At 45.2% G+C, this 10926-nt stretch overlaps 1 protein-coding gene across 8 annotated transcripts in view; it reads right to left on the bottom strand.

Annotated features, from left to right (window-relative positions):
- The window catches only part of pcdh10a (protocadherin 10a), a 47640-nt gene extending 37748 nt beyond the window's left edge, over nt 1-9892 (bottom strand). For 2 of the 8 annotated variants that reach the window (XM_071408205.1, XM_071408206.1), the window contains exons 1-2: nt 6591-9881; nt 3737-3795 (exon numbers count right to left, since the gene is read on the bottom strand). In XM_071408205.1, the coding sequence (XP_071264306.1) occupies nt 3737-3795; nt 6591-9149 (2618 nt within the window). In that variant the 5' untranslated portion in view covers nt 9150-9881. Of the gene's footprint in view, nt 1-3736; nt 3796-6590 lie in introns of all 8 variants that reach the window. The other 6 variants (XM_071408203.1, XM_071408209.1, XM_071408208.1 and 3 more) reach the window with 6 other exon arrangements.
- Nucleotides 9893-10926: the final 1034 nt, after the last annotated feature.

Here is a 10926-nt window from a genome sequence, read left to right as displayed (position 1 = left end):
TAATTCATTCACGGTGGCCTTCAAGTGTCTAAATTGGATGTTTCACTTGACGTGTAATGAATTCCGGCATGGTTGTGTAATGCGGCCGTCCGCCTCGTCCGTTACGGGGCTCAGACCAAATTGGATCTGAGTGTTATATGTTGGGAATGATGACGATGACGAGCCTGACCGGCATATTGCATGGCTACGTCACAAATGGCACCCTAAAGTAGTCAAAAGTAGTGCACTACATAGGGAATAGGGTGCCATTTCAGCCGTGCTCCGACCGGTATTTTGAGTGCATATGGGAGTGCAGTGGTCATGATGATGACTTCTGAGTGGAATACTAAGTGATAGCCCTGTGGATATGGACGTGTCTAATGTCATTGACAGGATGGCCATGATGTTGGCAGTGACTGTCTGACTGGCAGAGTAAATCTATGGATATATGTGGATGTGATAACATGAATGGAATGAAGAAAAGTCTCCATGGTTGATAACCGTCTAGCGGTTGAATGTTGAACGTCAGAGATACACAGGTTGTGTAGAGTAGCCATATAGAATGTTATACAGGTTGTGTAGAGTAGCCATATAGAATGTTATACAGGTTGTGTAGAGTAGCCATATAGAATGTTATACAGGTTGTGTAGAGTAGCCATATAGAATGTTATACAGGTTGTGTAGAGAAGCCATATAGAATGTTATACAGGTTGTGTAGAGTAGCCATATAGAATGTTATACAGGTTGTGTAGAGTAGCCATATAGAATGTTATACAGGTTGTGTAGAGTAGCCATATAGAATGTTATACAGGTTGTGTAGAGTAGCCATATAGAATGTTATACAGGTTGTGTAGAGTAGCCATATAGAATGTTATACAGGTTGTGTAGAGTAGCCATATAGAATGTTATACAGGTTGTGTAGAGTAGCCATATAGAATGTTATACAGGTTGTGTAGAGTAGCCATATAGAATGTTATACAGGTTGTGTAGAGTAGCCATATAGAATGTTATACAGGTTGTGTAGAGTAGCCATATAGAATGTTATACAGGTTGTATAGAGTAGCCATATAGAATGTTATACAGGTTGTATAGAGTAGCCATATAGAATGTTATACAGGTTGTGTAGAGTAGCCATATAGAATGTTATACAGGTTGTGTAGAGTAGCCATATAGAATGTTATACAGGTTGTGTAGTGTAGCCATATAGAATGTTATACAGGTTGTGTAAAGTAGCCATATAGAATGTTATACAGGTTGTGTAGAGTAGCCATATAGAATGTTATACAGGTTGTGTAGAGTAGCCATATAGAATGTTATACAGGTTGTGTAGAGTAGCCATATAGAATGTTATACAGGTTGTGTAGAGTAGCCATATAGAATGTTATACAGGTTGTATAGAGTAGCCATATAGAATGTTATACAGGTTGTGTAGAGTAGCCATATAGAATGTTATACAGGTTGTGTAGAGAAGCCATATAGAATGTTATACAGGTTGTGTAGAGTAGCCATATAGAATGTTATACAGGTTGTATAGAGTAGCCATATAGAATGTTATACAGGTTGTGTAGAGTAGCCATATAGAATGTTATACAGGTTGTATAGAGTAGCCATATAGAATGTTATACAGGTTGTGTAGAGTAGCCATATAGAATGTTATACAGGTTGTGTAGAGTAGCCATATAGAATGTTATACAGGTTGTATAGAGTAGCCATATAGAATGTTATAGAGGTTGTGTAGAGTAGCCATATAGAATGTTATATAGGTTGTGTAGAGTAGCCATATAGAATGTTATACAGGTTGTGTAGAGTAGCCATATAGAATGTTATACAGGTTGTGTAGAGTAGCCATATAGAATGTTGTACAGGTTGTGTAGAGTAGCCATATAGAATGTTATACAGGTTGTGTAGAGTAGCCATATAGAATGTTATATAGGTTGTGTAGAGTAGCCATATAGAATGTTATACAGGTTGTGTAGAGTAGCCATATAGAATGTTATACAGGTTGTATAGAGTAGCCATATAGAATGTTATACAGGTTGTGTAGAGTAGCCATATAGAATGTTATACAGGTTGTGTAGAGTAGCCATATAGAATGTTATACAGGTTGTGTAGAGTAGCCATATAGAATGTTATACAGGTTGTGTAGAGTAGCCATATAGAATGTTATACAGGTTGTGTAGAGTAGCCATATAGAATGTTATACAGGTTGTGTAGAGTAGCCATATAGAATGTTATACAGGTTGTATAGAGTAGCCATATAGAATGTTATACAGGTTGTGTAGAGAAGCCATATAGAATGTTATACAGGTTGTGTAGAGTAGCCATATAGAATGTTATACAGGTTGTGTAGAGTAGCCATATAGAATGTTATACAGGTTGTGTAGAGTAGCCATATAGAATGTTATACAGGTTGTGTAGAGTAGCCATATAGAATGTTATACAGGTTGTGTAGAGTAGCCATATAGAATGTTATACAGGTTGTGTAGAGTAGCCATATAGAATGTTATACAGGTTGTGTAGAGTAGCCATATAGAATGTTATACAGGTTGTGTAGAGTAGCCATATAGAATGTTATACAGGTTGTGTAGAGTAGCCATATAGAATGTTATACAGGTTGTGTAGAGTAGCCATATAGAATGTTATACAGGTTGTGTAGAGTAGCCATATAGAATGTTATACAGGTTGTGTAGAGTAGCCATATAGAATGTTATACAGGTTGTGTAGAGTAGCCATATAGAATGTTATACAGGTTGTGTAGAGTAGCCATATAGAATGTTATACAGGTTGTGTAGAGTAGCCATATAGAATGTTATAGAGGTTGTATAGAGTAGCCATATAGAATGTTATACAGGTTGTGTAGAGTAGCCATATAGAATGTTATACAGGTTGTGTAGAGTAGCCATATAGAATGTTATACAGGTTGTGTAGAGTAGCCATATAGAATGTTATACAGGTTGTGTAGAGTAGCCATATAGAATGTTATACAGGTTGTGTAGAGTAGCCATATAGAATGTTATACAGGTTGTGTAGAGTAGCCATATAGAATGTTATAGAGGTTGTGTAGAGTAGCCATATAGAATGTTATACAGGTTGTATAGAGTAGCCATATAGAATGTTATACAGGTTGTGTAGAGTAGCCATATAGAATGTTATACAGGTTGTGTAGAGTAGCCATATAGAATGTTATACAGGTTGTGTAGAGTAGCCATATAGAATGTTATACAGGTTGTGTAGAGTAGCCATATAGAATGTTATACAGGTTGTGTAGAGTAGCCATATAGAATGTTATACAGGTTGTGTAGAGTAGCCATATAGAATGTTATACAGGTTGTGTAGAGTAGCCATATAGAATGTTATACAGGTTGTGTAGAGTAGCCATATAGAATGTTATAGAGGTTGTGTAGAGTAGCCATATAGAATGTTATACAGGTTGTATAGAGTAGCCATATAGGATGTTATACAGGTTGTGTAGAGTAGCCATATAGAATGTTATACAGGTTGTGTAGAGTAGCCATATAGAATGTTATACAGGTTGTGTAGAGTAGCCATATAGAATGTTATACAGGTTGTGTAGAGTAGCCATATAGAATGTTATACAGGTTGTGTAGAGTAGCCATATAGAATGTTATACAGGTTGTGTAGAGTAGCCATATAGAATGTTATACAGGTTGTGTAGAGTAGCCATATAGAATGTTATACAGGTTGTGTAGAGAAGCCACACACACACACACACACACAGCGGTTGGATGTTATTTACCTGTTCACTCTCCTTGGTCTGTCCACTAGGTAACTGAGCTCTGTTCGCTGGTGTTTGTTCTGGAAGGGAAGCAACACGTCATGTCACACTGACAGCCATGGAAAGGTAGACCTCTATAGTGTAGTCCATCAGTAGATGTATGTGTTTGGGAAATGACTCTACATGATTTGGGAGCTGGAGTAAAGCACTAGGGAGCAGCAGTACTCTGTGTGCAGGCCACGCATTGTTGTATCGCTCCTTCATGTTTTTAAACAGCACCTTCATTTTCTATTTTAGGATGTGTATTTCACCATCCTTTTCTTTATAAGCCATAACTGTGATGCACAGAGAGAGAGAGAGAAAGAGAGCGGAAGAGAGAGAGAGAGAGAGAGAGAGAGAGGCATGACACCCTAGGCCTATTGACATTCAATCATCCTCAGGCCTATGGAAATTGGGGGAAATAAACATTTATAAGACACCGAAAGAGGCCTTTCCTCTCTCTTGGAAAGAAAGCGATTTAGAGAGTGAGAGATGAGAGAGTGCATGAGAAGAGAGAGATAGAGAGAGGAAGCTTTGTTAGACATTGACACCATATGAATGTGTTCACGGTGGCCTTCAAGAGAGAGACGGACATACATGCCACATTATTGACAGTGTGTATATCCAGTGAGAAGGGGAGTGGGTTAGAGAGGCGATTGGATCCGTAAATGATTGAGCCAAGCAGCGCTTCAAACTGAACAACCTTTGTTCCACTGCTGGTCTGCGGTACCGTGAGCCGAATACTTAACGCATCTAAAGTGCCCTGGCTCTCTCACTCAACAATGACTGACTGGCAGACTGACTGGCTGACTGGCTGGTTGACTGATTAGCTGACTGACTGGTTCACTGACTGACTGACTGATTCAATGACTGACTGACTGATTCAATGACTGACTGACTGGTTCAATGACTGACTGACTGACTGGTTCAATGCCTGGTTCACTGACTGACTGACTGGTTCATTGACTGGTTTACTGACTGACTGACTGACTGACTGACTGGTTCACTGACTGACTGACTGGTTCACTGACTGACTGACTGGTTCACTGACTGGTTCAATGACTGTTTCATTGACTGACTGACTGGTTCATTGACTGGTTCACTGACTGACTGACTGGTCCACTGACTGACTGGTTCACTGACTGACTGACTGGTTCACTGACTGACTGGTTCACTGACTGACTGGTTCACTGGGTGGTTGACTGACTGGCTGGCTGGTTGACTGACTGACTGGTTCACTGACTGACTGACTGACTGGCTGACTGGTTGGTTGGTTGACAGGCTGACTGGTTCACTGATTGACTGACTGGTTCACTGACTGACTGACTGACTGGTTCACTGACTGACTGGTTCACTGGCTAGTTGACTGACTGGCTGGCTGGCTGGTTGGTTGGTTGGTTGGTTGACCGGCTGACTGGTTGGTTGGTTCTGGCTGACTGACTTGCTGGTCCTCTCTCTACAGTCTCAGTTTACAACCACACAGTCACCTAAATATGCACATCAATTGTTTTGGCAGAAATGTAATGTCATTCTAGTTAATTATGGATATAAGAAGGTGTATGCATGATTTACGTCTTCTGTTTTTATACATAACGCACACTGACTGAATGACTGACTGACTGACTGGTTCAATGACTGACTGACTGACTGCTGATTGACTGACTGGTTCAATGACTGACTGACTGGTTCGATGGCTGACTGACTGGTTCAATGACTGACTGGTTCAATGGCTGACTGACTGGTTCAATGGCTGACTGGTTCAATGACTGACTAACTGACTGGTTCAATGACTGACTAACTGACTGGTTCACTGACTGACTGTCTGGTTGCCTGGCTGACTGACTGGTTCACTGGCTGACTGGCTGGTTCACTGGCTGACTGACTGGTTCCCTGGCTGACTGACTGGTTCACTGGCCGACTGGCAGGTTCACTGGCTGACTGACTGGTTCACTGGCTGACTGGCTGGTACTCTCTCCAGCCACAGTCGACATAATAACCACACTGACTCTCTGCAGCTCACCCCAGCCCCTTGGGAGCACACAGGAGGGACAACATGGAGGCTTAATTTGCTTTGAGAGGCACTTCTGGCCCAAACTCAATATAAACGTCATCAATTGTGAGTAGGAGGAGATATGTCTTGTATGTTTTCTTCCAGCTAGAAAATGACTACATGGAAGAGACACCTGTGCCTTCAGATTCAATTGGTCGGCTCTATGCATCTGCAGACAGATGTATCATCTATCCTATCACCGGATTGGTTAGTTAAATATATATTGGGGTTGAACCTCCACAAGTGACCTCAACACTCTAGACAAATAATACAACATGTTTATGACGTGACGTATTATGTTATAATCCGCCTCATTAAATGTGCGTTATAGACTGACAGCCAGGGGCTGAAAGGTGTATTGATTGTCCTTTCATAAACGGCATGGAGGATCACAGCGTAATTAAAGTGCTCTGGAATCCAACACACACCTTGCTGTATTGTTCTTTAATACAATCAATCAAATCAATGTTCTCTGGCTCAATACACAATTGTTTAAAACGAAATACATTATGTGAAAAGCAAACCAAGTTATGCGCTTTGTTTCCCCTAAAAATGTTCACATGACCCAGGTATTAAAGATAAAAGTGGAAAACCCAGATACCCAAACAGTCTTTCTTTGTCCTAATAGGATAACGCATAGCGTGGATTTCAATTACACACACACACACACACACACACACACACACACACACACACACACACACACACACACACACACACACACACACACACACACACACACACACACACACACACACACCAATGCTAATGGAAACCAAGCCTTACCTCATTGGAGAGGATGCTCCCGTTGGATAAGAGGTCCGGTTGCTGGTCGCTGTACCCGGCCACTATGGCACCGCAGGGGGTGGTGTGGTCCGTGTCGGTGCTGCGCGAGGGGCTGCATGGTTTGAGGAACATCAGGTCCGTTTTAGCGCTCTCCGGTGTCAGACACACCTGGTAGCAGTAGGAGTTCTGGTTCTGATGATGGGAACCGAACCCACCGCGCATCCCGACCCCGCTGACACCAGACTCCTCCACAGGCACCTGGCCCACAGCGCCCACACCGGTGGTGACGTTGGTACTCTGGACCAGCATGATGTCCGACTTGCTGAGCTTCTTCTGTTTCCTGCTGTGCGCCTGGCGTGAGCAACACGGGCTGCAGCACAGGCAACACTCCCCCGCCATGAGGCACGTGTACAGGTCCAGCTTCTTGTCTTTCTGGCAGCGCACAGCCAGCACGATCATAGCCAGGAGGAAGATGAAGGAGACGGCGCCCAAGGCGATGATGAGGATGAGGGTGAGATCCAGAGAGGTCTCTTTGGACTTGGATGAAGATCCTCCTCGGTCTCCACTCCGTCCATCTATCACACTATCCACCAGGATCACACTCACGCTAGCCGAGGAGGAGAGCGGTGGCTGGCCGTGGTCCCTCACCTCAATCAGCAGGTCGTAGGAGCCCTGGGGGTCGCGCTTGGTGAAGACGCGGCGTGCTGTGCGCAGCTCCCCCGTCCGCCAGTCCATGCGGAACATGCCCATCTCGTTGCCACGCAGAATGCTGTAGGAGAGCCGTGCGTTCTCGCCATCATCTGCGTCCATGGCGACAACACGCGTGACCAGGTAGCCCGGCTCGGCGGAGCGCGGCAGGTGTTCTTTGGCGGTGCCGTTCTTACCGACCGGGGCTATCACCGACGGCGCGTTGTCATTCTGGTCTACAATAATGACATTAAGGGTGCTGTTGGAGGAGAGCTCTGGGCTCCCGGAGTCTTTGGCCTGTACCATAAAGCTAAACTCTTTCAACTGTTCATAGTCGAATGAACGCAGCGCATAAAGATAACCAGTGTCCTGGTTGATTGACACATAGGTGTCGACGGACATGCCCTGGATGTCGCACTCCAATATGGAGTAGGTAATGAGGGCGTTGGGACCGACGTCAGGGTCCGCGGCGCTCACCGCGTGAATAAAAGCACCTGGCACATTATTCTCCGTCACATACACGTCGTAAACTGGCTGCGTAAAGCGGGGTGCATTATCGTTCTCGTCGGAAACATGCACCTTGATGGATTTGCTCGTGGCGAGGGAGGGGAGCCCCTGGTCTTTGGCTACGACGGTGATTGTGTATGAGTCTGCGTGTTCTCTGTCTAATAGTCCATCCGTTACTATGGTGTAGTAGTTTTTAAATGAAGATTTGAGTTTGAAAGGAACGTCACCCAAAATCTCGCAGCTCACCAGCCCGTTGTCGCCCGAGTCCCGGTCGGTGACGCTGAAGAGGGCTATGACGGTGCCCGGGGCGTCCTGTTCGCTCACAGACTCGGTCACCGTGCTGAAACTGATCTCCGGTGTGTTGTCGTTAACGTCGACCAGTTTGACCATGACTTTGCAGTGCGCGGGCACTGCGTTCGCTCCCAGGTCTTTAGCCTGGACATATATCTGGTGAGTACTACTCTCCTCATAGTCCACTTCCCCAGCCACCTCTATTCTCCCCGTCCTGGCATCGATTTTAAAAAGCTCCTTTACCCGCGCCGGGTTGTGGTTACTGAATGAATACACTATCTCTCCGTTCTGCCCTTCATCTATATCAGTGGCGTTTAGCTGAATAACCAGAGTGCCCACCGGTGAATTCTCCCGTAGGCTCACCGTGTACACCGACTGGTCGAAGATGGGTGCGTTATCGTTGGAATCCAAGACTTTAACGACCAGGAGCGCGGTGCCAGTCCGTTGTGGCACGCCTCCGTCCACTGCCGTGAGCACGTACCGATGCACCGCCTGCTGCTCCCGGTCTAGCGGCTTTTCCAGCACGAGCTCCGCAAACTTGTTCCCGTCGCTCTGTGTCTGAACATCCAGGTAAAAGTAGTTATTGTTCGTTATGGCATAGGTGCTGAGCGCGTTAGTCCCGACGTCTGGGTCGAAAGCATTCTCCACCGGGAACCGGGTACCTGTGGTGGCACTTTCCGTTATCTCTACAGTGATGTCTGTCTCGGGGAAAGTGGGGGGATTGTCGTTGATATCCATCACCTCGATCTCCACGCGGAAAAGCTCGAGCGGGTTCTCCAGAAACACCTCGAGGTGCAGGTTGCACGGTACTGTCTGCCTGCATATCTCCTCCCGGTCTATTTTCTCCTTAACATAAAGATTCCCGTTCTCCAGGTTCACATCCAAGTAAGGGTTCCGCGAGCTGGGCACAGTCTGGAAGCGGCGGGCGGAAAGTTTGGTGATGTCCAACCCCAAATCCTCCGCGATATTCCCAATGACGGTCCCGTGTTCCTGCTCCTCGGGTACAGAGAAGCGCAGCTGGCACACCGCTCCATCCAGCAAGACCGAGAGAAGGAGCGGTAATAACAAAATCATTTCCACTCCTCTCACTCTTCCTCTCTCAAGTGCACTTGGATATATGTCAGGGGTATTACTCCGATTTCTTACTCGAACTAAGCATTTCCCATCCCAGCTTCCGTTCGCAGGAATAAGGCAGAATCAAAAGCTGCAATAATGAAAATAAAACTACGGCTGCTACCCAAACCCCAATCAGCTATTCCTTCTTTCCCTCTGCGCGTCGTCGTGTCAACCGAAAAGCATTCCTGTGTTTCAGTCGTGAGAATCACGGCCATTTGATCCTCGCTTCTTTCATCAAAAAAAAAAGTATATATTCAGTCCAGGTTTGTGAATTTTGTCCGAAGCGCCAACATCGCAGCAGGCAGAGGGAGGCAAGGCGTGTAGACCATAATACAATCCTCACACACAGATGGAATCCTCACACGTATCAAGTCCCAACTAAGTGCAATACAAAATATAAAAACATTACTTCACGAATGCATAACTCCAGAAAGCACCATTCGAATAAAATCCTAAACTTGAACACGGTTAGCCAACATGTAAATAAACGACAAATTGTACTTTCTCTCTCGTTTTTTCTCTCTCGCTCTATAATCAGTGCGGCTGAGCACCAAGGAAAACGGATGATCCTCTCTGCTCCACTCCTGTAAAGCGAGTGAGGGGAGCGGGGTTGGTTTTGCGCACAGCATCTTTTCTCACCAGCCAATAGTGTCCGCAGACACCCGACGAGGTTACTCCTGATTGGGGCACGGGAATGCCAGGCAGCGCGCACCGTCCCACGGACCTGCCCGGACTTTTCTCTTTACTAACAACACGAGCCATCAAGCGGCGGTGGCGCTCGAGCCCCAGCCCCAGCCCCGTGCAAACACGAGCATGAAGCCCCAGTCAACCGAAACACCGGAGAGAAATACAATATTTCACATATCCCGTGAATGAAATAGTCAACAAGTGGGCGACGGGTGGAATGTGAATTTGCAAATCCCTCGACGGGTAACGTCTTGGCACAAACCATCGTTTCAGAAGCATAGGCTACCTGTGCATGACAGTTCTAAGTTAAAAGCGCAGCCAGCGAATTTTGAAAGTGAATATTGTAGGAATCGCCTATTCATCATCGTAATGTGTTGTGTTATTTTTTTCTTCCGTTCAGTTTGATGAATGAACACGAAGGTAATGACTAGAGACTATGCCCAGGCAAGCAACACCAACCCTGTAGGGAAAGATGGAATGAGTGTTTTAAAGGGATTAGTTCAATAGCTGCTGTTTAAAATGAAAGCCTCAGTAGAGGTGTGTGTGTGTGTCTGTGTGTGTGTGTGTGTGTGTGCGTGTGTGTGTGTGTGTGGTATAGACCAAAACAGACCGTGACCACAGGTCAGCGCTCTATTCCAGTGACGCAAAATCTCTACTGATTATCCTTCGGTATTGGCAAGCACTCACACACTATCAATATAGGCTATCGATGATGATGACGATGATGGTGATGTAGCCTATACTAGTCCGTGACTCACACTGACTCATTCCTGCCCAGGTCGTCATGTTATGTTGAATGGTCAACACAAGCTATGCTTTCTCATTCTCTATCGGTCTATCTGTGATAGGTGACCATAGGATATTGAGTATTGATGCAGTCAGTAGCTAGGATGCAGTCAGTAGGCTGTCTTCTGTCTTATGATACATGACCGTTGGTTATTTATGTAGTAACCTAAAACCAAAGCTTGGGGATGTTGCCAAATCCAACGCGCCGTCATCACGTGCCCTCTGGCGGTCAAAACCAACGGATTTGAAGATTGCCGAAACT

The sequence above is a fragment of the Salvelinus alpinus genome, chromosome 6 (assembly GCF_045679555.1).
Source record: "Salvelinus alpinus chromosome 6, SLU_Salpinus.1, whole genome shotgun sequence".
NCBI classification, from domain to species: Eukaryota; Metazoa; Chordata; class Actinopteri; order Salmoniformes; family Salmonidae; genus Salvelinus; species Salvelinus alpinus.
Note: the sequence above shows the minus strand (reverse complement) of the source record. Positions and strands in the feature narration are given on the sequence as shown.